General features: G+C 54.3%; 1 protein-coding gene across 1 annotated transcript; it reads left to right on the top strand.

The window, feature by feature from the left end:
• Positions 1-466: 466 nt before the first annotated feature.
• Positions 467-26356, top strand: SLC8A2 (solute carrier family 8 member A2). Its single transcript, XM_069457523.1, has 9 exons — positions 467-1141; positions 5491-6155; positions 12525-12947; positions 17378-17481; positions 17633-17650; positions 19561-19685; positions 19970-20069; positions 24365-24643; positions 25980-26356. The coding sequence occupies exons 1-9, from the start codon at positions 467-469 to the stop codon at positions 26354-26356; spliced, it is 2766 nt and encodes a 921-aa protein (XP_069313624.1).
• The last annotated feature ends 271 nt before the right edge of the window (positions 26357-26627 follow it).

Genomic DNA, 26627 nt, shown 5'->3' with positions numbered 1-26627 from the left:
CGGGGCTGCGTACTATTCCACTGTGTGTCTGCTCCGCGACGTGCTTCTCTGTTTTCCTGCCGATAGGCGGCTGGGTGGTTTCGAGCTTGGAGCTGTTGCCAATAAGGCCGCTGTGGGTGTTCTCGCAGGTGCCTTGTGGTGGGCATGTGGACCTGTTTCCCTCGGCTCCGTACCCAGGAGCAGAACTGCTGAGTCGCAGCACGCGTGACATTCAGCTGTAGTTCCGCAAAGTGCTCGGCCCAATTCCCACTCCCGCCAGCAGCGCGTGAGGGTTCCTCTTTCTTTACCTTTCTTCTCCTCCCGGTCTGCGTCTGGCGCTCTCTGCGGCTCCCTGTGTCTGTCTCCCTCATTCCCGGTCCTCTGTGTATTGGTCCTCAGCTCCCTTCCCTTTCCCTCCCAAAACAAGCTTTGACTTTTGTGTGACTCAGACCTCCCCCTCCTCCCCCATAGGATCCCACCACCCTCCATGGCTCCCCTGGCCTTGGTGGGGGTCGCGCTCCTCCTGGGGGCTCCCCCATGTTCCGGGGCGGCCACCCCGACCCCCTCCCTGCCGCCTCCCCCGGCCAATGACAGCGATACCAGCACAGGGGGCTGCCAGGGCTCCAACCGCTGCCAGCCGGGGGTCTTGCTGCCCGTGTGGGAGCCCGACGACCCGTCGCTGGGTGACAAGGCAGCAAGGGCAGTGGTCTACTTTGTGGCCATGGTCTACATGTTCCTGGGCGTGTCCATCATCGCTGACCGCTTCATGGCGGCCATCGAGGTCATCACGTCGAAGGAGAAGGAGATCACCATCACCAAGGCCAACGGCGAGACCAGCGTGGGCACCGTCCGCATCTGGAACGAGACGGTGTCCAACCTCACGCTCATGGCCCTGGGCTCCTCAGCGCCTGAGATCCTGCTGTCAGTCATCGAGGTCTGCGGCCACAACTTCCAGGCGGGCGAGCTGGGCCCGGGCACCATCGTGGGGAGCGCTGCCTTTAACATGTTCGTGGTCATTGCCGTGTGTATCTACGTCATCCCGGCTGGCGAGAGCCGCAAGATTAAGCATCTGAGAGTCTTCTTTGTCACCGCCTCGTGGAGTATCTTCGCCTATGTCTGGCTTTATCTCATCCTCGCTGTCTTTTCCCCAGGTGTGGTCCAGGTAAGCAAGGAGCCGTGGATACTTTCTTGGTGCATGTTGGATGTGTGTATTTGCAGAAATGCACGCTCACATCTGAGAGGGCCACCGATTATAGGGACTGGAGTCCTGCTGGTGCTACCCAGCCATGTCTCTGGAAGGTGCAGAAAGCACTCATCTGCCCAGAGGGGACACCGTTTTGCAGTACAGTATACTCGCCCAGAAGGGAATCCTTTTAACTCTCACTGTGAAAGAGCACTGTATGTGCTAACAGAACTCCTGTGATCTGTGTAACGCATGCCAGGTATGTTCACATGTTTTCCTACACTCTCTGTCTTTTGCATAATTTATTCCCGCTTTTGCCATAAAACATCCTCCATTTGCATAATTCATACTACACTTGCATAATCCAGCCTTGTGTTTTCTGACAGTGCTAATTGGTTTGGGTAACTTGGTGCAATTTGCATAATTTATCCACGGGCTTGCACAGCTACATGCCCACATCTGCATGATGTAGCTCTGTATTTGCCCGATATGCAATCACGGTTTGCATAATTCATTCATTATTCATAATTGATTTCCGATGTTGGGATAATTTATGTCACTTCAGTGTAATTTTTACTCCCATCCAACCCAACATAGATAGAAGCCCAATGACTCCTCTGCATAATTTATTCCAATAGTGACACCAAATTGAGGCCCACAGCTGCATGATTTACACCTCCGTTCCCATAATCACTTGCCTCTCATCTGTCCAGTGTCTTAACCTGCATACTCTACAGGCTCCCTTTACAACATTTGCCTAATTTATTTCCCACAGCCCCGTGACTGCCACGCACATTTGCATAATTTATTTATGGGCCTGGCCTCATTCAGTCACACACATGCATAATTTATTTGCGGGTGTCCAGGATTCATTCACACGCGTGTATAATCTATTTTCGCCCGTCGGGTTTTGCCAGTTATAGTTTCTTCCCAGGAAGAATCTGAGGCTAGAGATATAAAAAAAAACGCTTTGTGGATGATATATAAAAGATGATACGTATTAATAATGGAGGGATCAGAAACCACAGTGAGGAAAGGGGAAGATAGTGGCACCCGAAGACAGGGGATGAGAGAGGGAGAGAGGGTTGCTGCCACTGCCCCCTGACTGGGCCTCTGAGTTTCCCGTCTGCCATGGGGAAAAGTACACAGGATGATGCATCGTCTGCCATGGGGAAAAGTACACAGGATGATGCATCGTATACTTGAAGGTGCTGTTAAAAAGAACGGTGTCCTGACTTAGGCTTTCAAAATGGCCTTTGGCGGATTTACACCAAGGGTGTGAAAAAGAATTTTAGACATCGTGGGTGAGAGGTGGGGCAGGGATCGGGTGGAGGAGATGGCTCCCTCTGAGAAGGAGCTGGCTGAGACATAAGGAACAGGGGGAGGGTATAAAACGCCACAGCTCTGGGTGAGAAGGGCAGGGGTCCCCCAGAAGTTACATGGAGGCCTGAGTGAGGGGCCATTTTCATTAAAGCACTGGAAGAACTGGCACAAGGTAAAGATGATACCAGTTCCAAAATCTGTCAGGCTCTGTATTTTCTCCACAATTGCTGTGAACTTTCTTGAGCTTTCATATCCATCCCCCCCCTTTTTATAACAAATATCTTGTTACCTCCCCTTTATTCCACTGATGTGAAATTCTTAGGTAATAGTAGAGAGGTCTTCTAGCCTCAGGGTTCGGTTCACAGACCTTGAAACCAGAGGCCTGGATTCAAACGCTACCTCTGCTGCTGGTCAACTCTGTGACCTCAGGCAGGTTCCTTACCTTCTCTGTGCCTCAGTTTCCCACCTGTAAAATGGGGGTCATCGCATCGCTGACCTCATAGCGCTGCCAAACTGAAGCGCTCCGTGTGGAAGGGCTTCAAACAATCTGCCTGGGACAGAGTAAATATTAGGTGTTCTTTCCATTCATGAACTGGCCCATGCGTTTGGCTTGCCGACAGTCAGTGTCATGTCCAAACTGTGATACAAAGGAAAGAATGGGCAGAGGCAGAGAAGTGGATGGCCACAAGATTAAAAATGAGTGTATTTGGCCTATGTGAAATCATACAGGAAAATACTTTAAATAGTGTATGCATAAAACAGAGTCGAGTTCTAGACTCCAATTTTTTTTTGCATATATTTATGAGGTACAGGTCTGGGCCAGTGGCTCACACCTATAATCCCAGCACTTCAGGAGGCCAAGGTGGGAGGATCGCTTGAGGCCAAGAGTTGAGACCAGCCAGGGCAACATAGTGAGACCCTGTCTCTACAAAAATAAATAAATAAAACTTAAAAAATTATGGGGTACAAGTGCAATTTTGTTACATGCATAAATTGCATGCTGGCTAGACCCCAGTTATTACAAAAAGGGTTTTCATGGAAGTGAGTGGGGCAGCACATGGGACAATTCTGTATTGTGTGGGACAATTCTGTATTGTGTGGGACTGTCACATGAGTCATGGGATATCATCAGGCCATTAAGGACCAGGACCGGCCGGGCGCGGTGGCTCACGCCTATAATCCTAGCACTCTGGGAGGCCGAGGCGGGCGGATCGTTTGAGCTCAGGAGTTCGAGACCAGCCTGAGCAAGAGCAAGACCCCATCTCTACTAAAAATAGAAAGAAATTAGATGGACAGCTAAAAATATATATAGAAAAAATTAGCCGGGCATGGTGGCACATGCCTGTAGTCCCAGCTACTCGGGAGGCTGAGGCAGGAGAATTGCTTGAGCCCAGGAGTTTGAGGTTGCTGTGAGCTAGGCTGATGCCATGGCACTCTAGCCTAGGCAACAGAGTGAGACTCTGTCAAAAAAAAAAAAAAGAGGAAGAAGACCAGGACCATATCCACCTCCCCAATTATGACGGCAACCCATGAACACCCTTAGATTTCCAACACCTCCTTTCAGGGGTGCTCTTGCCCCACTGAGACTTCAAAGTCCCCTCTCAGGGTGGGCACATAGTTGGTGCATGTTCCCAGTGGGTGCTCTAGAACAATGTGCATCTGCTAGAATCACCTTTTATTTACCTGCAGGGAGGGAAGAAAATCTCAGGTGTGTGGGACTGTCTCCTGATGAATAGAGATCTCCCACAACATACATAGTGGCAGGTCCCATTCATACAAAGGACAGAGTTCATTTCACAGCTTGGGCTGGGCATCTGGCTTCTTTTCACAAGCCTTCCTTGTGGCTTTATGCAGTTTTACTGTTTCCAAGTCTTGCCTTTTCTCTGAGCCATCAGTAAACACAGTGACAAAGGGATGTGGCGATTGGATCTTAGATATTTTTCCACCTGGCTCACTTTTTTAAAGGTACTTCTGAGGCCATCTGATTGTAAATATGCTTTAATCTTTTCTTCTTCATCTTTAATGAGAGATGTAAGGTTGAGTCTTTATATGAATATCTTCAAGGCATACTGTCACGTCTTGGTGGCTGTTTCCCATGTGTGCCCAGGCGTGTGCCAGCCACCTGCAGACTGTGTCTTAGACCTCAATGAGCCCAAGATAATAGTCCTAGGTTAATAATGATGACAGTGTTAATTTCACATCTTGAGTCTTTTCCATGTGTCAGGAACGGATGGCGCTGAGTGCTAGGGATGTCTCCATTCATTCCGTGTTGGAGATGTCCCATGTCACAGACCAAGAGCCAGGGCCAGCCATCCCTCTTGTAGAGCCTTGGCTCAACGTGGCAACCTACTTTGCAAGGCTGTGAGCCGGGGAGCCGAGCGTGTGTCTCTACTGGAGTTAGAGTCCTGTTCCCGAGGACCAGGCAAATGCTAAGGAGGCACCGGTGGGGGTGGGGGAAGGGGGTGCATTTAGGAGAGGTTTGGGGTGGGGCATCCCAGGTGAGGGGGCAGAAATGCGCCGGGAGAAGAAAGATAGAGGGGGAGAGAGAGGCAGGAAGAGACACAGGGACAGAGACCATAGGGTGGGATGTGTCTGTCCCTTGGTGGCGGCTGAGGATGTCTGGGGTTCTGGCACCTTGGGCAGCTGCGCGTGGTTCTCAGCGTGTAAAAGGTGGATGGGTGGATGGGTGGATGGGTGGATGGGTGGATGGGTGGATGGGTGGATGGGTGGATGGGTGGAGAGACCAGGCGAGAGACAGGCAGGGAGAGAACTCACACGCACAAAGAGATGGGAAGGAGGAAATGGGGGGGAGAGAGAGAGAAATGGGGGGAGGAGGGAGAGACGAGCCAAACAGAGTGAGCCAAGAAGAGAGGGACAGAGGTGGAAACAGGTGGAGCGGGAGGAGGGAGGGACGGAGCGCAAAGGCACAGGCGGGGCGGGGAGGGCCGGGCGGCCGAGCGCGCCCCCTGCCGGCGCGGCGGTCCTGACGCCCGCGCCGCCCGCAGGTGTGGGAGGCGCTGCTGACCCTGGTCTTCTTCCCGGTGTGCGTGGTGTTCGCCTGGATGGCCGACAAGCGGCTGCTCTTCTACAAGTACGTGTACAAGCGCTACCGCACCGACCCGCGCAGCGGCATCATCATCGGCGCCGAGGGCGACCCCCCCAAGAGCATCGAGCTGGACGGCACGTTCGTGGGCGCCGAGGCGCCGGGCGAGCTGGGCGGCCTGGGCCCGAGCCCCGCGGAGGCCCGCGAGCTGGACGCCAGCCGCCGCGAGGTCATCCAGATCCTCAAGGACCTCAAGCAGAAGCACCCGGACAAGGACCTGGAGCAGCTGGTGGGCATCGCCAACTACTACGCGCTGCTGCACCAGCAGAAGAGCCGCGCCTTCTACCGCATCCAGGCCACGCGGCTGATGACCGGCGCGGGCAACGTGCTGCGGCGACACGCGGCGGACGCGTCGCGCAGGGCCTCCCCGGCCGAGGGCCCCGGCGAGGACGAGGACGACGGCGCCAGCCGCATCTTCTTCGAGCCCAGCCTCTACCACTGCCTGGAGAACTGCGGCTCCGTGCTGCTGTCCGTCACCTGCCAGGGCGGCGAGGGCAACAGCACCTTCTACGTGGACTACCGCACCGAGGACGGCTCCGCCAAGGCCGGCTCCGACTACGAGTACAGGTGGGTCCCGCCGCGGGTGGGCGGTGGGCCGGATAGCTGACTGCGCAGGTCGTGCGTTCAGGCAGCCCCCAGCCTCCGGGCTCATGGCCTCCCAGCTACCTCCAGGGCGATTCCCTGCCCTGCGGTGGGCAGACCCGCAGTATTGGTGCATCCATTCATTCTCGAGAGCCTCCTTTGTGCCAGACGCTGTTCTAGGCATTGGCCACAAGCCGCTGGACAAGCCGGACAGCATGGCTGTGGGCAGGCTGTGGGTTCTAGTGCCTGACAACACGCCCTGTCAACTATTATAGCTCTAATGAACGGTGTTACCTGATAGAATAGGCCTCTCCCTGTTGCTGAGAGTAAATACATTTGTGGCATGTCAGCCGGTGCCAGTCACCGTATCAGGTGACATGTTTATGTGGTGCCCAAGACAAGGTGCTGGGCTCATGCCGCCCCTCCAATATGCAGAGTCACAACTCTTGTTCCACAACCATGTCCTTTTAGTGCTTAGGGCTTTGTCACATGCTCTGTTACCTGGAGGACAAGTCTCCTCCCACAGTCTGGTAACACATAACATTTTTCAAGCACCCAGTATGTGCCAGGCACCATTCCAGGCATTTGGGACATAACAGTGAGCAAGACAAGTTGCTGCACTCAAATTTTGCCTCCAATATTGTTTATCTGTACCTCTTGTCCTAGAACTATGCTGTTTTAATCACTATAATTTTATTGTATGTCCTGTTACCTGGGAAGATAACTGTCCCTACCCCGTAGCCGTAGTAAAAGCACTTATTGAGCACCCATTATGTACCAGATTTGAAGACAGAGAAGGTTCCTGCCCCTACGCTGTGCCTCCAATATTGTTCATTGCTTCTTGTGTCAAAACCACACTGTTTTAGCTATTATAGCTTTAGTGTATGTTTTACTACCTGGTTGATCAAGCCAACCCCTCACAAGTCTGCAAGGGGTGGTGGCTCAAACCTGCAACCCTAGCACTGAGGCAGACCAAGGTGGGAGGATCGCTGAAGGCCAGGAGTTCAAGACCAGCCGGGGCACTATACAAGACCTTGTCTCTACAAAAAATAAAATCAAATAAATTAGCCAGATGTGGTGACACACGCCTGTAGTCCTAGCTACTTGGTTGGCGGAGGTGGGCGGATTGCTTAAGCCCAGGAGTTTGCTGGTACAGTGAACTAGGATCACACCACTACACTCTAGCCTGGGCAACAGAGCAAGACCCTGTCACTGAAAACAAAAACAAAAGAGTAAAAAAAAATTTACTGAGTACCTACTCTGTGCCACAGGCGGTCCTAGGCGTGTATGTAATGGCGAGTGAACGTGATAGATAAAATCACTTCTCATTTTCCCTCCGACAGTCATAATTATCCACAGCTCTGGTTCCAAATCATGCTGTTTTCGATATCACAGCTTTTTCCTGTATTCTATTGTCCGGTAAAATGGCTGTTCCACTACATTCACCATAGTAGTAACCTTTAGTGAGCACCTACTATGTGCCAGGCACTCGGAACAAGACAAGCTCTCAGTCTCCACGCTGCCCCTCCTGTAGTCTTTATCTGCCTGTGGCTTTGTGCCGACGCCACACTGTTTTAATTATTATAGCTCCATTATATGTCTTGCTGCCCGGCTCCCTATGCCACCATTACTAGAGTAAAAATGTTTATTGGGCACCTACTATATGCTGGTGGGCATACCATGGCGAACAAGACAGTTGAGGTCCCCGCCCTCGGCTTGCAAAGAGGGTGTGAACTTCTAAACATGTAAAAACAGGAAGTGGTGATAAATTCTCTCATTCACCAATTCCTCCTGAGCACCTACTATGTGCCAGATGCTTTTTCTAGGGGCTCAACATAGAACAGTAAACAAGATAGATAAAATCTCTGTCCTCGTGTGGCTCACAAAATTCTTCATCTGTTTATACTTCTTCTGTCCATGCCACACTCTTTTAAGACTTATAGCTTTGCAGTATGTTTTGTTAATTCAGATACAAGTCTCCCATTTCCCGTAATAATAACATTTATTTTGTGTCTACTGTGTGCCAAAAACGGATCTGGCAGTGATGACTAGAGGTGAACAAAACACACAAAGACCCTGCCCCAGTGGAGCTGATGTTCTCCTGGGAAAGCCAGGCCATTTGCAAGATTATGTAAAAATGCCAGGGCTGGGCTGTCTGCAGATCTTTGGCTCTGCTGTGAAGCAGCCGCCGGTCCTGTCCCCCTTTCATCCTTCTCCTTCTGGGGCTCCGCCTCTGTTTCACAGAGCTCTAGTTCCACCACTGCCAGCGTCCCCTCCCTGCCCCCGCCACTTCTTCACGTCTTTCCACTGCCCTGGACACCCGCAGGCCTTTCCCTCTGCCTCGGCCAGCCCAGGATCCTTCTGTCCACACCCGCGTCCGCCTTCCCCACCCTGCCCGCCACGGCTTCCCCTCAGTGGGCGCAACTGTGCGCAGGTCTTTGTTCCCCTGTAGCGTGGGGTCCCTTGGTCGCTCCCTCCATCCTGTCCCACATCTCCTAGTGGCCCTCACTCGAGGAAGCTTCAGCACAGCGGGGCTGGCTTTCACAGAGCTCTTGGCTTTCCCGCTCCTGCACACACTGCCCCAATCTGAAGCCCTGCGCCTTTGTGGAACGAAGTGAGTGCTGATGTCACCTGCTGGGATCAGAGGCCACCTTTTCACCTGAAAATGACCACAGGGCCAAGATGTTTGAAGTGAAAGAATAAATTCTGCTCATTGCCACCAATTGGATTCCACATCCAAGAGCTAGGAAGAGTCGACACCGTCCAACCCGTCTCTGATCTCCCGTCCCAGTAGACAGACATTCAAGGCCAGGCATTGCTTATCAAGGCAGCTTAGGCCCAGGCCTGGGAGGAAGGAGACCTGGGTTCCAGTCCAGGTTTAGCCCTGGCCTTTGTACCTGGGGCAAGCTCCTGCCTCGGTCTGAACAGGCCGGGCTGCCACATGTAGTTGTTGAGGTTGCGCACTGCACAAGAGCACTATATCTGAGGAAACTCTATTCATAGTGGACGTTGTAGATTTGAATGTCTATTCTGACAATTTCTTGGCTCATGGAAATATGTTAAGTGTCTTGAAGAAGAGAAGCCTTTTACTAATTTGCCCACAGGTACCGTATGGGCGAGGGCAGCCGTGTGGGCCTTCGTTTCTCCATATTAAACGTGATCTCTGAGGCCCCAAACAGCATAGCTGTTCCAAGATTCTGACATCTAAGCCCCTGTGATCCGAACATACTAAGGGTGTAAAGTTCTAAGATTCCAGAATTCCAACAGTTTGGTATTCTAATCCAAACCCTGACCAGTCTCTGATTTGATGGTTCTAAGATTTTTATCTTAGATTCTATGTGTCTAGTGTTGGAACACAAGTCCTGTGAATCTAGTCTGCTATGATTCTCATACCTGGCTTCTAAAATCCCCATATTGTTTTTCTCCCCAACTTTTTATTTTGAAAAATTTCACTCCTACGATTCGATGAACTCTCATATAACCTTCACGCACAATCACGGATTGTTCACATCTTGTCCTGTTTGCTTCCACTCCCTCTCTATAATATATAATAATATTAATAATTGTGACACTCTCAAAGTGAGCTGCAGACGCCATGACCTTCACCCCCAAATACCTGAGCATGCGTCTCCTAAGAATAATGGCGTTCTCCCATCTCCTACAGAATCATAATATGATGTGCATCCTTCCCGAGTGGTCCCTCCCATCCCAGTACGAACCCGGCCCCACCCTGCTTAGCTTCTGAGATCAGATGAGATCGGGCGCGTTCAGGGTGGTTTGGCCATAGATGCCCCAGTTGTCCCTGTGACATCCTTTACGACTGTTTGTCACTCCTCCCCTCCTTCCCATTCCGTCCAGAACCACATGTTGCATTCGGTTGTCATGTCTCTTCAGTCTTCTTCAGCCTGGCTCAGTTTCTCAGCCTTCCTCTGACTTTGGTGACCCTGACACTTTTGAAGATGACAGGCCAGTGACTAGAACAATGCTCAGTTTGAGTTCGTCTGATGTGTCCTGATGATTAGACTCAAGTTGTGCACTTTCGGCAGGAATCCCCTGGGCGCGATGCTGTGTCTTCCCTGGTGCATCGTATGACGAGGCACACGATGTCTACTCGACCATTACTGGTGATGTCCAGTTTAATTGTTTGGTAAAGACGGTGCTAAATCTTTGGGTTAACTGTTTGGCAGAGATGATGCTAAAAATCTCCACATTCTACCTGTCCCTTCAGTTTAAATTTCTAACATCCTGTGACTTTAGGATTCTAAGATTCTAATATTAATATGCATATATCACTAGCATTGTTGAGTGCTTTCGCTGTGCCTCAGGATGCCGCCCCTGGCCTGTTCCAAGTGCCTCCCCTTATTAACTCAATCCTTACCACAATGCCACGGGGCAGACACCTCCTCTTTGCATTAGCTACATTTTACAGATAAGGACATGGAGGCTGAGCGGGCTGCACAATACTAACTGCCTGAGATCGCACAACTGGCACGGTGACCCGGCTGGGCTTGGAGCTTGAAGCAGGTCAGCCCACCTGGCTGGGTGCTTAGCCACCATGCACAGCGTCCCCCAAGCTGAGGGCTGCAGCAACGGGGAGCCCCTTGTCCCTGCACTCCAGGTCTTGTCACCTGGTTCTATATCCCCTTTGTGCCAGAACTTTGGGGTCCCCCATCCCTCCCACACAGCTAGGCTTCTCTTAGAAATCTGGATCCAAGGACCCTTTCATGATGAAGGTGACCATAATGTAGTGAACACTTCTGATCACATAACGGTGCCGAACCCCTTACCTGCATGGTGAGAGGGACTGGGGGGAAATGATGGATTTTCGAGATTCATTAACGTCTCAGAGCCATGTTGATGTCTGCAGCCCTGCCGGGAGGAGCCCACTCATTCCCTGTCCCCTCAAAAATCTCAAAATTTCACCCCAACTAATCTGATGTCGCTGCCTTGTCCCCTCCACACCTCCTTACAGAGCATCTTGTAGGTGCTTCAGAGACTTACACAACTGTTGCTCTTTTAATGCTAAGCCAGCTCACGTCCCTCCTCTGCTCAGAGTAAACTTGGAAGTCTTCACCATGGCCCACCAAGGCCCCATGAGATCTGTCCCTGTTCCCTCTGTGACGTCATCTCCCACTCTTTCCTCCTCTCTCCCTCTGCTGCAGCCACTCTGGCCTCCCCGCTGTTACTTGAACACTCCAGGTCAGCTCCTGCCCCAGGACATTTGCACTGCCTATTCCCCTAACCAGGAATGTTCTTCTCCAGATGTCCTCCACATGGCTCCCTCCTTCCGGGGTCTGCTCACATGTCACCTCCTTGGAAAGGCTCTCCATGGCCACCCTAATAGAACTCCCTCTCTGCACTTCCTATCTCCTTCACTCTGTTTTTCTCGGTAGCACCATCACCATGATATGTTTGTTTATTGTTCAATCTCCTGCACTAAAACAGAAGCTCCACCAGGGCAGGGATTTTTGTCTGATCTGGTTTTGCTGCTGTTTCCCCAACACTTAGAACAGTGCCTGGTACACAACGGGTGTTTTGTCAGTATTTGTTGAATGAATGAACTGTAATCAAATCATTAAATGTGTAATTGTCACTGTCACCTGGCTCGCCCATGGGGCTGTGAACCCCGTGAGGACAGGGCCTGGTCACTGCTGTGTCCCCAGCACCACTCAGCACGAGGCACAGAACAGGTGCTCTAGGAGTGTTTGTTGAATGAATGAATGATGCCAAGTTAAGGCATCAAGAGACTTTCTCTTGGGGGCACCTGGGAGCACAGAAGAGATTTTATCAGAAGTGTGACAAGGTCCTTTCTGGGCCCTGTATCCCTGCTACTCAAAGTGTCATCAGGACCATCCACATCCCCTGGAGCTAGTTAGAAAAGCAGAATCTAGAAACCCAAGCGCTTCTGAACCGGAATCTGCATTTTTAACAAGATCTGCCAGGGGCTTCACATGCACATGAATGTTTGAGAAGCACGGCTGTAGGGCACTCCAGCTTCCCTCTGGACTCTGGACTTTGCATGTGCTGTTCCCCCTGCTTGGAGCATGCTTGTGCACTAATGCCTCCTGCATTCGGTTGCCTCTTCCAGGAAGCCTGCCCTGATCTCACCTTTATCATTACCTGTTTAATGCCCACCCTTCTGATCCTCATGAGTCCCACGGTGGGAGGGACCAACTCTGTTTTGCTCCCACTCTGCATCCCTTCCTCCGGGACGCCCACCCCTGGTTCACTCTGTGTTGCTTGTTTAATGCCTGTCCACTCGCGTACTTGGGTGTCCTCCTGTGGCACTGACCCCTCCTCCGGACACACAGCCGTTGACCGACCCTCACCCGGTTCTCCCCCACCCCACCGCAGTGAGGGGACGCTGGTGTTCAAGCCGGGCGAGACGCAGAAGGAGCTGCGCATCGGCATCATCGACGATGACATCTTTGAGGAGGACGAGCACTTCTTCGTGCGGCTGCTGAACCTGCGCGTGGGCGACGCGCAGGGCATGTTCGAGCCCGACGACAGCGGGCGGCCCAAGGGGCGGCTGGTGGCGCCGCTGCTGGCCACCGTCACCATCCTGGACGACGACCACGCGGGCATCTTCTCCTTCCAGGACCGCCTGCTGCACGTGAGCGAGTGCATGGGCACGGTGGACGTGCGCGTCGTGCGCAGCTCGGGCGCGCGCGGCACCGTGCGCCTGCCCTACCGCACGGTGGACGGCACGGCGCGCGGCGGCGGCGTGCACTACGAGGACGCGTGCGGCGAGCTCGAGTTCGGCGACGACGAGACCATGTGAGCGCGCCGGCCGGCTGGGGGCGGGGCCTGGAGCAATGCAGAGGCGGGGCCTCGAGCTGGGCGGGGCGTTGGGGGAGGGGCCTGGTGAGATACAGGGGCGGGGCCTAGAACTGGGTGGGGCCTGGTGAAATGCAGAGGCGGGGCCTCGAGCTGGGTGGGGCGTTGGGGCGGGGCCTGGAGCAATGCAGAGGCGGGGCCTCGGGCTGGGCGGGGCCTGGTGAAATGCAGAGGCGGGGCAGGGCCTAGATGCGGGCGTGGAGGTGAGAAGGACCCAGGGAGGAAGGGTGGATGAGGTGAGGAGACGGGAGAGGAGATGGGGTAGGGGCCTGGGGACAGGGGTGTTGGGCCTTAATTGCCAGCTGGGGGAGACGGAGTGTGTCTTGATGAGAGGGGCCCAGGGAAGACGGAGGACAGTCCTGTTGAGGTCGGAAGGTGTATGTGGGATGGAGAAGGCGCAAGGCCTAAGGCGATGTGTGCCATCTGGGCGGGGACCCAAGAAAATAGAAAGAGACTTCAAAAGAAGGCGGTGCCTAAGGAGAGGGGTGTGGCCTGGGAGGCGGAGCTAGGTAAGGGGCGGGGCTTGTAGGCTTGAGAAAGAACCTGAGGAAATAGCGGGGTACCCGGGGGAAATGTGGGCGAGGCTTTGGGAAAAGACGGTGTGGGAATATGGGGGTCTGGGAAGGTGGGGGTATGGCCCGGAGAGACACTGGGGGAACTAAAGGGCTGCGCTTTGGGAGACGGGGGCTGGGTGCACAGACACGCAGATTGACACAAAGCCATGTATAAGGACACACATGGACACACGGCCACATACAGGCACACAGTCACAGACGCGTGCACTAACACAGAGTCACCGCTGTGCTCACGCCCAGACCCCTGGCCACCCCCTCACGCGGAGGCCGGAGTCCCCCTGTGTGTGCCCGCGGCCTCACCTCCCCCACCCGCCTGCCCGGAACGCAGACGCGCCTCCCCCGCCTCTGCCCGCTCCCTTCCGCCCCCGCACGCCCGTCTGGCTCCCTCCTCCGTGCCGCCCACGCGCCTCCCACTCAAGCGGAGCCCCCACCGCGCTCCCCTCTGCCGCCTCCTCCCAGCCTCTGCGCCTCCGCCTCGGGCAGCCCCAGCTTCTCGTCGCTTTCCCTGTCCCTCCATCCCTCCCTTGGCATCTCTGCACCTTTCGCTCCCTCCGCGACCTGTCTCTGGGCCTCTGTTCCCAGTATCCAGCTCTCTGACTAGGTTCTAGTTCAGTCACAAGCTCTCCATCTTTCCATCTCTCTCTCTGGCTTGGTCTCTGTCTTGGGATTGATGAGAGCTGAGTTGGGGGCTGGGGGGGGACACACACCATCCCAGCCCCGTTTCTCACACTCAAGAGGCAGGGGGAATGGGGAGAGTTGACTTTCTGCTTGTTCCGGTCCTTCCTGTAGTCCAACCTGCTTCCCTCCTGCTGCTGCAACCCCACAGGCCCTCTTCTCCCCCACACGGCTTCCCCAGGCTGGGACTCCCTCTCTCCCCCCCGCCCCCCGCCCCCGCCCCCGCCCAAGCTTCCAGCTGTGGCTTCAGGAGACAGAGAACAGGAGGCTAATTAGCGTTAAGGGAAACACATCCTTCCTCTGACGGGCAGGCGCTAATTAGAGGTGTTTTGAAGCAGCCAGTCTGGAGGGGAGGCCTGGGCAGGATCAACACAGAGATGGAGGAGAGAAATCCAGAGATGGGGTGGCAGGGATATAGAGAGATAGAAAGACAGACATAGAGACAGAGAGATAGAGAGAGACCCAGAGAAAGGGACAGAGGCAGGTAGAGTTGAAGACAGTAACAGAGTCAGAGAAAGAGAGAGAGACAGAACAGAGGGACAGAGAACAAGAGAGAGACACACAAAAAGACAGGAACTTAGAGACAAAGGGAGAAGGAAAGTGAGAGACAAAGATACATCAAGAGAGGGGGAGAGAGAGAGGTTGGGAGGCAGATCAAGGAGGGCCGGAAGGTAGAGAGATGCGGGGGAGATGCAGGCAGACACGCAGAAGGGAAACTCAGGCCCAGGGGAGGAGAGATCCTCATGACGCTGCAGAGAGAAAAGAGGGTTTGGGTCAGCAAGAGCAAGCGGAGACAGAATGAGAAGGAGACAGGGTCAGAGACCAGAGGCCTGGGTTGGGGGTGAGTGGCGAAAGAGTGGAGCTTCCAGGAAACAAGGGGGGCAGTCTGGATATGATCTCCAGACCTTTTGATCTCAGGAAGTCCTGCCCTTGTCTATCTTGAGTCCCTCTTGCTGTTCCCTGCCAGTTGGGATTCTCCTTTTTCTGGGTCCCCTGAGGGCATTCCTGCCTGGGTGCCAGTTGACGTGTGTCGCTGCCTGTCAGTCACCGTGTGTCAGTGGATCTCGGCATGTCTGTGAGAGTGTGTGGCGGAGGTGTGTGTGTGTCACTCTGTCAGTGTATCACTGTGTCAGCAGCTGTGTGTGTGTGTTGGGGTGTATGAGGAGCGTGTCCTAGGAGACCCCCTCCTTGCCGCGCAATTTCAGCACCACGGACAGCTCCAAAGCCCACTCCCCAGGTTGAGGGCAGCTATTTCTTTCCACCCACAGAAAATTTAAAATACCCTGAAAACAGGAGGGTGGAGGTGGACGTATGTCCTCACATGACCGTCTTATGTGTGCCTGTCATTGCACAGCTGTCACTGTGGCCTGTGCATGTTTGTGTGTTGAGATGCGTGTGTTGAGTGACTGTCTGATTGAAACCCTTCTCTTTGGATTGTGTTGGGTTTGGTTATTCCATTCTTTGGATATTGAGAGACAGAGATGGGGAGAGAAGAATAGAATAAAGAAGGGCAGAGAAATGGGGAGACACTGAGACAGAGAGAGAGAGAGACTGTTGGAGACAGAGAGAGGGACTTGGAGAACGAGAGAGGCAGAAAGTCAGAGAGATGGAGAGATAGGCTGAGAGAAAGGTGGAGAGAAAAAGGAACATGGGAAATGTAGGGACAGAGATTCAGAGAGAGGCAAGGAAGGGAATAAACAGAGACACCAAGAGGCGCAAAGAGCGAGATGGAAGGAAGGAGCGTCTACGTGATACCACCGTGGGGGTCTGCAGGGTGGCGATGTCGCCGAGGCTGTGGTGGGGGTGTCGTGCTAACTGACTGGCATCTGGTCTGTGCAATTTTGCCACTGCATGGGGACTGGCTGCGGAGTGTGGTGGCGTGTGGGTGTGGGCGGTGTGAGCGGCTGTGCTTCCTCGATTGGGTGACTGTGTAGGCTGGGTGTTTGTGTTTCTGGGTTCTGGGGCCAGGCCTTGTGGGACTACATGGTCCCTGCAGCCGAAAGTCGCTAGCGGCAGAGCTGTGGGCATTCTGGGGTTGTGCGTCTTTGCGATCGAGGGGGTGCAGGGGACAGGTAATTTCTGCTGTTCCCTGCCACTCCCTGGTTACCATGGGAGTGGAGATGCTGAGAAAATGGCTTGGCACTCGGTTCACCCTCCAAATGTGGTCAGGACAGAGGGCAGGAAGCTGAGGGTTTTCTGTGCTGAAGGATTTAACAAAATATTTATGGAGGGCAGACTATATATGCCAGGCTCTGTTCTAAGTGTGGGGATACAGCAAAGAACATACATGAGTTTACCTGGTAGAACTTAAATTTTGAGGTGGGGAGGTGATTGGCAAACAATAAACAATAAAAATAAACATATTGGATGGTGTGCTAGTGATATGGAACAAAGAAGACAGAACTGGGTAAGGGGGCTAGGAGTGCTGGGGTGGGGGCAGGGGTGGATTTCAGTATTAAATAAGGGGGTGGGAGTGGGCATTATTGAGAAAGTCAGGTTTGAACAGAGCACTGGAGGAACTGAGGGCGTGAGACTCGGGGAAGAGTGTCCTAGGCAGGGGCAACAGCCAGTGCAAAGGCCCTGAGGCACCAGCAGGCCTGAAATAGCAAGAGGGCCAGAAAGGGAACAAGGGTCAGATTGCATGGGGCCTTGTGGGCCATTCTTTGGCTTTTATTCTGAGCGAGATGGGCACCATGCCAGTGTCTTGCGCAGGGGAGGAACCCGATCCGATTTTGGTTTTATTGGGATCACTCTGGCTGCTGTTGGGAGAACAGACTGTAGGAGGTGGAGCTGAAGCCTAGGACTGTTTAGGAGGCGACTGCAGTTGTCCAGGTGGGAGGTGATGGTCGCTGGGCTGGAGTGGAGTGGTTAAGACTCCGGATTCTGACACACATAAGCTCAAATCCGGTCTCATCCGTGAGCTCATGTTGCTTCACTTTAATAAATCCCGGCTTGCTCGCCGGTGTCTCGGCCTGCCTGTGTCAAATGCAGGTAATAATAGAGCTTCCTCTGGGGTGGATGCGAGGATTACATGAGGTTACGGAGCCGGGGGCAGAGGGGGTGCTCAAGCGACTCTGGGGAGGGGCCTTATCTGGGTGTTCTGCCCCACGCCTTGCCCAGGAAAACTCTTCAGGTGAAGATAGTGGATGACGAGGAATATGAGAAAAAGGATAATTTCTTCATCGAGCTGGGCCAGCCCCAGTGGCTTAAGCGAGGGATTTCAGGTGAGGGGTGACCCGTGGGCTGTGGGAGAGGTAAGGGGTCCGGGGCTGGGGGACCTGCGGGGGCCTAACTGTGGGTGCTCCTCCGAGCTCGCGAACCCAGAGCTTCCCAGGGAAGTGATCTCACTGTCTCCCTGTCTCTGTCTCTCCCCAGCTCTGCTACTCAATCAAGGTGAGTGGAGTCACCTCTGGGCTTTGAGTAGGGAGGGCCTCGGGGAGGGTCAGACCCCCAGAGCTGCACTTCCGGGTCAGGTTGGAGGCAGGCTGGAGGTGAGATGAAGTCAGATTCAGGGCTGGGTGAGGGTTGGAGCTGGCCTTAGAGTTGGTGGGGCCAGTGGGAGTTTGGGGTTACAGTTAGAGGTCTGGAGGTCAAGATCACGTCTGTGGTCAAGGTTGGGGGAAGAGTAAGTCATAAGGTCGGATCTGGGATTGTGGTGGAGTCAGAAGGAATCAGGTTTGGGGTTGGGATTTGAGACCAGCGTTAGGACTGGGTCAAAGTTAGAGTTACGGTGGAGGTGGTTTTCCGGGCTTGTGGTAGGACCAGCTTAGAGTTAGGGTCAGATTTAGGTCAAAGCCAAGGTTGGAGTTTGAGATGAGTAATGGAGTTCGAGGGATTTTGGTCAGAACTGGGGACAGGTCAGAGAGTGGGGTGAGAGTGGGGACTAGGGTCAGTGGCTTGTAGATCGTGACAGTAGTTTGGGAGTCAAGGTCAGAATTTGGGCTTAGGGTTAGGATTAGGGTTAGACTAAAAATTGTATTAGTTCGTTAGGGTAAGTAAATAAGCTGCTGGAACAAATAGACCTGCCAATCTCAGTAGCTTAACTAAGACCAAAAAAAGTTATTTCCTTCTCTGGCAAAGTTTTTTAAGAGTGTTTACGGTGGGTGGGTGGCTTTCTTCTGCCACACGGCCATCCCATCTTGTGGCTCCACTGTGCCACGGAGCATTGGCATTATGTCTGGACTCTGCTTCCAGCTGGCAAAGCGGGCGAGAGTCTGGAGAATCACATGGGAGATTTGCGGGGGCTTAGCCTGGAGGGACGGTCCCTGGCTTCGTGCACATTCCATTGTCTAATTCAGTCACATGGCCACACCCAGCTGCAAGGAAGGCTGGGAAATGTAGTTCAGCGCTTTGCCCAGGAAGGGACAAAAACAGGTTCAGGTGATCACATAACAGTCTTTGCCACTTGGCCAAGTTCTCTGTTAGTGATGGTGTCAGAGCTGGGGAGTTGGGACTGAGGTTTGGGGTTTGGCGTAGGACTGGAGTTAGGTCTGGAGTTGGAGTTTGGGATTTGGCTTCAGGTTATTGGTGGCCCGAGTTATGGTGAGTACTAGAGTTGGGACTGGGGTTTAGGGTTAGGATTGGGTGGAGGTCAGATCCGGGGTTGAAGGTTGGGGTTTGGAGTCAGTGTTGGTGATGGGTTTACATTTGGGGTCACAGTGAGAAGCTCAGAGCTGTGGACCAGGGGTAGGGGTGGGCTGTACTGGGCTTGGAGCGAAGGGTCAGCACACCCTGGGGAGATAGGTGAGCTCAGGGCCAGGATCTAGGTGGGTCTGGGTCCGAGATTTGTATCTTCCTGTTTCCTCACCACCTAAGACACCCTCTAGGATGTTTCTAGAGCTTGGATGTAGAGACCAGGCCTCTTCCCACCAGGGTAGGGTGGTGGTGATGATGATGATGATGGTGATAATAAAGAACATAATATTTATATTTGTTATGTGCTGGGCACTGTTCTAACCTCTTCACATGAATTAACTCATTTAACTCTCACAACCACCTTATGAGGTAGGTACTGTTATTGTGCCCGTTTTACAGATTTGAAAACTGAGGCATAGAGAGGCTAAGGCATTGCCCAAGGTCACACAGCCTTCATCACATGAACCCAAGAGCCCACCAACTAAGCTTCACGGACCAGCCTATGGGCTGAGGGACAGGGTGGTCAGGTGGGAGCTGGGAGGAGTCACCACAGAGGTTTCCCAGAGAACAGATAGGTTTTCTCCATCTGTGGGAACAGGTAGCGAAAGTGTCGCAGGCCCAGTTAGGTAGGTCTCCTGGGAGTCTAACTCTAGTCTCTCGTGCTGCAGGGGACGGGGACAGGAAACTGACGGCCGAGGAGGAGGAGGCTCGGAGGATAGCAGAGATGGGCAAGCCAGTTCTTGGGGAAAACTGCCGGCTGGAGGTCATCATTGAGGAGTCGTATGACTTTAAGGTGACCTGCTGGGACCTCACCTTCCTGGGATCCGGCCTGGGTCATTTCCTTGGGGTGGGCCTGGGAAGAGAGGAGCCCCGAGGGTCCCAAGGACAGGGTGACGAAGGGCCCCTCCTCAGCACCACGGACAGGGCGCGGCCCCTGCTTCGTTGCTGGCTGGCAGGACTGGGGTGTGGAAGGTTGAGGACCCCTGGGCGTAGGTGTGAGCCCCCAGCCCCAGCGCCCCTCGTGTAGCTGCCCTGGGTTGCTCAGGCGCAATGGTCTCTCCGCCCTCTCATCCCCAGAACACGGTGGATAAACTCATCAAGAAAACGAACTTGGCCTTGGTAATCGGGACCCATTCGTGGAGGGAACAGTTTTTAGAGGCAATTACGGTGAGCGCAGGTAAGTGGGGAGGGAGGAGAGAGAAGAGAGAGAGAGAACGAGATGCAGAGAAAGGAGGAGAAACGGATGGAAAGACGGGCGGGAAAGAGGGACTGGGAGAGAAGAACAAGGCGACAGAGAAAAGAACGATGGCAGGAAAGACACCACCGAGAGACACAGACACGAAGATAAAGAAACAGAGAGGTACAGAAAGACAAAGGAAAGGATAGGAGGAGATGCCAACAGGAGAGGCTGACACACGAGGACGTACACCCAGAAAAGAGGGGTCCCGCCTGGGCTTTCTACCCGTGTTAGGCAGTTGGAGGTGGGAACAGGTTAAATGGTGTGGCTTCCCCAGAGCCTGGCTCCTCTGTTGCCATGGAGACAGTCGCCAGGGCACCCAGCTGTCTCCCACCTGCGCGGGTCCCCACCCTCCTTTGCCTCAGACAGGCCCGCACTGCCCCCTTGTGGCCAGAGACACTATGCCACTTAGATTCACAGACTGTCTTGGAGGCCAACATTGGGCCTCTGTGATACAGATTGGGGAAACTGAGGCTCAGAGGGAGAAGAGGGACTGGCCTGAAGTCCCGCAGGGAGTCCAGAGCTCAGGGTTTCCATCTCATACAACATCAGGTTTCCTTACGGGAGGCCTGAAAGCACATAGGAATTGTGGTTGGGAAGAAACTGTCGAGTAGTAGCAAAAGAAACCGGGCTTCGGAGACGGACGAAGCCGGGTGGCGGGCAGAGACACCAGACTGTAGGCCTAATACAAGCAAAATGACATCGCCCTCAGAAGCCACATTCTCTCAACATATTCTGAGGGGGACAATGCTAGGGACACAGAGGTGGCCGAGACAGCCCTGGCCCTGTCCTCATGGAGCTTACAGTCAAGTAAGGGGGACAGATGTGTCAGGGAGAATGGCAACCTAGAGTGGGCAGGGCTGAGGCAGGGACCCCCATGGAGAGCCCAGCTGGGGTGCCTGGTCCAGCCTGGAGGCCAGGGAGAGCTTCCTGGAGGAGGTGGCACCTGAGCGGGGTCTTCAGATCGGAATAACTGCCAGCCAGGAGCAGGGAGAAGACAGGGAGGGCGTTCCAGGCGGAAGGGAAGCCAAGCACAGAAGTCTAGACATGTGCAAGATTATGGCACATTTGGGGAGGGCACCTAGTTTGGGGTGTGGGGAAGAGGTATAAGATGAGGCTGAAAGTCAGCAGAGTCCCGACCACACAGGTCCTTGCAGGCCACCGTAGGGGGCTTGGGTGTTATTTCAAACACACTAGGGAGCCATGGAGAGTTCTGGATGGGAGGAGCCCTGGAGAAGGAGGGAGCTTGTGGGGGACAGTGGAGAGAGTGCGGGGTGTGGGCGGAGGCTGTAGTGACTGCAGGGGGTGGGCCCTGCCATCTCGTTTGGAGCTCCATTCCAGCAACAATGGGGAGCCAGAAAAGGGGCTCTTGGAGCTGAGCCGGAGGGCGAGTGAAGCAAAACTGGAACAAGGCGTGAGGTGGTGGCCACGGAGGCCCAGCGTGTGTCAGGTTGCAGATCCACAGACGCCAGGTGGCTAGATGAGAGCGCTGTTGGCGTGGAGGGAGACTGACAGCCAGAGTGATCACAGGGACAGTAAGAACCATGATGATGATGAAGATGGCGACACTGTCATGTCTTGAGTGCCAGGTATGGCTGAGAGTTCGTTTCCCTGTGAACCCATTTGATTCCTGTTCCCCCAGTGTCCGGATTGGTGCTTGATCACCCTGCACTCTGTCCAGCACGCGCCTTTCTTTTTTTTTTTTTTTTTTTTTTTGACAGAGTCTCGCTGTGTTGCCCAGGCTAGAGTGAGTGCCGTGGTGTCAGCCTAGCTCACAGCAACCTCAAACTCCTGGGTTCAAGTGATCCTCCTCCTCAGCCTCCCAAGTAGCTGGGACTACAGGCATGTGCCACCATGCCTGGCTAATTTTTTTTCTCTATACATATTTTTTTAGCTGTCCAAATCATTTCTTTCTATTTTTAGTAGAGACGGGGTCTCGCTCTTGCTCAGGCTGGTCTCCTGACCTCGAGCGATCCACCCGCTTCGGCCTCCCAGAGTGCTAGGATTACAGGCGTGAGCCACCGCCCCCAGCCCAGCATGCACTTTTTGATGCTTGTGAGCCCAGAGCTGCTGGAGGGGCTCACAGAGAAGGCGGAGAAGGGCACTTCTCGCTCCCGTAGGGATGAATCGTGTCCCAGCTGGCACGTGCAGGCACTTTTGTATTGCCTTTACCCCTCTTCCTAGACTGTCAGCTCTTTGCAGGCTGGATTGGCTTGGGGCATCTTTGAATCCCCCCAAGCACTGAAAGGGCTTTCAGCAATAAGGACCAAAGCAATAATGGCAACATTGGAGACGTGCAAGGCTCTGCTGAGAGCATTTTGCACGAACTGACTCATGTGGTCATCACCTTCTAATGAGGCAGGTCCGACGATTACTCCCACTTCCCAGATAGGCACCTGGAGCCTCAGAGGGCAGATCCAGGGTTTGACACCAGAAAGGTAGCTCTAGGATCACAGGTGTAACCACAAGCCTCCCTTTAAATGGGAGAGGCTGCACAAGTGAGCAGAGACCAAGCCCAGGAGTGTAGGCCTGGGTTTGAGGGCAATAGGGAGCCAAGGTAGGATTTGGAGCAGGGCAAGGAGAAGCCCCAAGTGATGCAGTGATACAGCCCCCTCGCTCCCAGAGAGCATGGCCTCCCTGCTCTGACCTCAGCCATGTCTCACAGTAGTTCAGTTAAGGACGCATTTGGTAGCAAGCAGCAGCAAACTCAACCACAAGTGGCTTAAGGCACATTCAAGTTTATTTTTCTCATGGCGCAAAAAGAATCCATCGTGGGCGATGAGTTGGTGCAGCAGCTCAGTCATGTCACTAAGAATCACAAAATCTCCTCCTTTATTTCTCCTTCCCACTCTCAGCTTTCGCCCTCGTGGTTGCAAGAGGGCTGCCGCCCCTCACGTCTGTATTCCAAGCGGGAAGACAGAGGAAACGGGAAGGCGGGAAGGGTCCGTGTGCCTGTTGAGTTTCGGTTTGCAGTTTTAGTTTCTAATTCCATTGTAGTTGGGGTCACAGGAAAAACTTCATTCTTGAGATGTAGCAAGCAGAACCAAGAAACCACACAAACCACTTGGTTAAGCATTTACAAATCCAAGCATTTCTTTCTTTAACAAGCCAAGTGGCTAAGTAAGCCTAGAAAAGTGAGAAAGGGACATATGACCTGAACCCCTGGAACTGGTCAGTCTCTCTCTGCCTGCACTGCCACCAGGTGGCCTCTGCTTGCTGACATTCTGGCGTTTCTTGGAGAGAGCAAGTCCAGGAGCCTTCAGGTTGAACCTGGGAAGTGGCTTCATGATTGGTGGCCGTCCTGGCTTTTACTCCCTGGCTCTCTGAGGGACTGGATGGGGCGACAATATTTCTCATCAGCATCCCTCCAGATGCAATGCTTGGCACACTGCTTCTCACACATCACCTTATGCTTTTCAGTTTAGGGTGAGGTAGACAAAACATTTCATTTGTGCTTTCACATTTCAGAAGTCACTGCAGGTCAAAAGCAGGTCAAATTAGGTCAAAATAGGTGATTCAACTCTAAGCATGAAGCTTCCTTTACAAAGCTCAGCAAACTCATCTATAACACAACGCCCATATCAGGAAAGCTAGAGCTTTCCAGAAGCCCTGTGTATATGTCTCATTGCCAGACTGGGTCAGATGGCCACTGCTAGCTGCAAGGAATTCTTGGAAAGTGAATACTGTATTTTTATCTAAGGACATGGCTGTTGCTAGCCTCCAGGGACTCTGGGAAAGTGACTAATTTTAGCTGGGTATATGGCTCTCTAGCTGCAAGGGATTCTGGGAGAATAAGTACACTGAGTGGAGCACGTGGCTACAGTCAGCTGCAGTGAATCTGAGGAAGTGAATATTTCTAGCTATGGACATGGCTTTCAGTAGCTGTAAAGGCTTCTGGGAAAAGGAATATTTTTAGCTAGTCATATGGCTGTCTCCAGCAGCAAAGGATCCTGGGAAGCTGAATATTTTTAGCTGGGCACACATGGCCTCCTCTAGCTTCAAGGGATTCTGGGAAAGTAAATATTTTTTTTACCTAGGCCTGTTTATCCTCCTAGCTGCAAGGGATTCTGGGAAAGTATCTGTGTGGCTGCTGACATGGCCACACCTAGCTGCAAGGGATTCTGGGAAGGTAATTGGTTACGTGGGACTTGCTGTCTGGAAATTAAAATGGGGCCTCTGTAGGCGAGGAAGAAGGAGGTATGGGTGTGTGCCCCAGCTGGGTCGTGTGCCCACAGGGGACGAGGAGGAGGAGGAGGACGGGTCCCGGGAGGAGCGGCTGCCATCCTGCTTCGACTACGTGATGCACTTCCTGACGGTGTTCTGGAAGGTGCTGTTTGCCTGCGTGCCCCCCACCGAGTACTGCCATGGCTGGGCCTGCTTTGGTGTCTGCATCCTGGTCATCGGCCTGCTCACTGCCCTCATTGGGGACCTCGCCTCCCACTTTGGCTGCACCGTTGGCCTCAAGGACTCTGTCAACGCTGTTGTCTTCGTGGCCCTGGGCACCTCCATCCCTGGTAACACCCCGGGAGGCTGCTTGTTGGGGGCGGGGGTCTCAGAGAAGCCTGGCGGGGGCAGCACAAGGCAAAGATGCTGCAGACACAGGGCAGTGGAGGGTCCCAGAGAAATACAAGCCAGCCAGCGGGTCCTCCCAAGATGCAAGGTGTGACCTGAACCCTCCCCACAAGCGACCAGGTGGAATGTCCCACAGAATTAAAGCGTCGGGAAAAGGGAGGAACCAGACAATGGATTCCACAGAAAGAAGGGGGCTGGGCATGGAAGAGACAGGTGTCGGGAGAGGGGTCCCCTAGAAAGAAGTTGGGGACATCATAGAAACCACTCAGTGCGTCCACAGAAACAAGATGTTAATGCCCCCTCCCCCAAGAAACCAGACAGAGATTCCATAGAACCGTGCCGGCAGGCGGAACCAGAGCCAGGGCCGCGTCTCAAAGACTTAACTAATTGCAAACCGGATGTTAGACGAGGGGCTGCCACAGAAATCAGGTGGCCGGGCCTCCGAGACTAAAGGGTGTGTCCCATTGAAACACAACGGCCATGACCCCCTCTTCCCAAATAAACCCAGGGAGGGTCCCTTAGAAACAAGGTGGCAAGACCGAAATTCTTACAGGAGTGGGAAGAACAGGTGTGGAGGGGCTGAAACCTTTGTTTTCCCTGTCAATGCGTTCACCAGCCAGGTGGTGGCGCTGTAGGCCCAGAGAGCAGGCAGTGGGGCGGGGGTCTCACCTGCGGCTTTCTCATGCCTGCCCCCCACACCGGAGACCTGAGTTAGCAAGATGTCCGGGATTTGGGGAGGCCACAGAAACCAGGCTGTGCGCCTGATAGGACCCAGTGCGGGGACCGACAGGAAAGGGGTGCGCGTGGATGCGGTCTGGCACTTGTTTCTGTCCCGCCAGGCGGCAGTGGGATGGCTGGGCTCGTAGAAAACCAGCCAGTGGGTTCGTGGAATCGGACGGTGATTCCCATCAGTGGGTCCCGCAGAATGCAGGTGGCGGGTTCCGCAAAAATCGGGCACCGAGTCCGACAGAAGGCAGGTCACATCGAAAGCAGGAAGCAAGTCTCGTAAATCCCCTAGAAAACAGACAGCGGGTCCCGCTCAGGGCAGGCAGGTCCCTCGGAAAGCAGGGGGCTGGGCGAGCAGACAGGTGGCGACGGACCCTGCCTCTTGGGTGGGGTCGGGGGCCGCTAGCCCACACTGCCCGCACAGAGCTCCGGGAATGGGGGGCGGCCGCAGAAACTGGGGTCCTAGGGACAGCAGGCGACGGGCGCCAGGCGATGCCGGTCGTGTGGGTGGCGCGCGGAGCCCGTCCGACTCGCGTGTCTCTGCCCCCACAGACACGTTTGCCAGCAAGGTGGCGGCGCTGCAGGACCAGTGCGCGGACGCGTCCATCGGCAACGTGACCGGCTCCAACGCGGTGAACGTGTTCCTGGGCCTGGGCGTGGCCTGGTCGGTGGCCGCCGTGTACTGGGCGGTGCAGGGCCGCCCCTTCGAGGTGCGCACCGGCACGCTGGCCTTCTCCGTCACGCTCTTCACCGTCTTCGCCTTCGTGGGCATCGCCGTGCTGCTGTACCGGCGCCGGCCGCACATCGGCGGCGAGCTGGGCGGCCCGCGCGGACCCAAGCTCGCCACCACCGCGCTCTTCCTGGGCCTCTGGCTCCTCTACATCCTCTTCGCCAGCCTCGAGGCGTACTGCCACATCCGGGGCTTCTAGGGCCTCCGCGGGGACGCGGCCGCCCCCGCCCCCGGGGAGGGGTGGCGGGGCCTCGGCCGCACCTGCTCTCGGACCCTCGGCTCCTTTGCCCTCCCGACTCAGCCTCCTGTCCTGGGACTCAGCCTCTCTCTCCTGGGGTCTGATCTCCCCGGTCCTGTGTCCCCAGTAGCTCAGCCTCCTCCTCCCCGCCAGGGGCCTCCCCGGCTCCTCCTCTGGGGAACAACCCTGTGGTTACCCCACTGCCCCAGCTCGTCCCTGTTAGTCACCATCT

Source organism: Eulemur rufifrons, chromosome 24 (genome assembly GCF_041146395.1).
Source record: "Eulemur rufifrons isolate Redbay chromosome 24, OSU_ERuf_1, whole genome shotgun sequence".
In the NCBI taxonomy this organism is placed as follows: Eukaryota; Metazoa; Chordata; class Mammalia; order Primates; family Lemuridae; genus Eulemur; species Eulemur rufifrons.
This window is presented reverse-complemented; position numbering and strand designations above follow the sequence as displayed.

Coding starts and splice junctions, on each gene's coding strand:
- SLC8A2 (XM_069457523.1), top strand. CDS start 467: ATGGCTCCCCTGGCCTTGGTGGGGGTCGCGCTCCTCCTGGGGGCTCCC. Junction 19,686..19,969: donor AGGAGTCGTATGACTTTAAG/GTGACCTGCTGG, acceptor TCTCATCCCCAG/AACACGGTGGATAAACTCAT. Junction 20,070..24,364: donor GGCAATTACGGTGAGCGCAG/GTAAGTGGGGAG, acceptor GTGTGCCCACAG/GGGACGAGGAGGAGGAGGAG.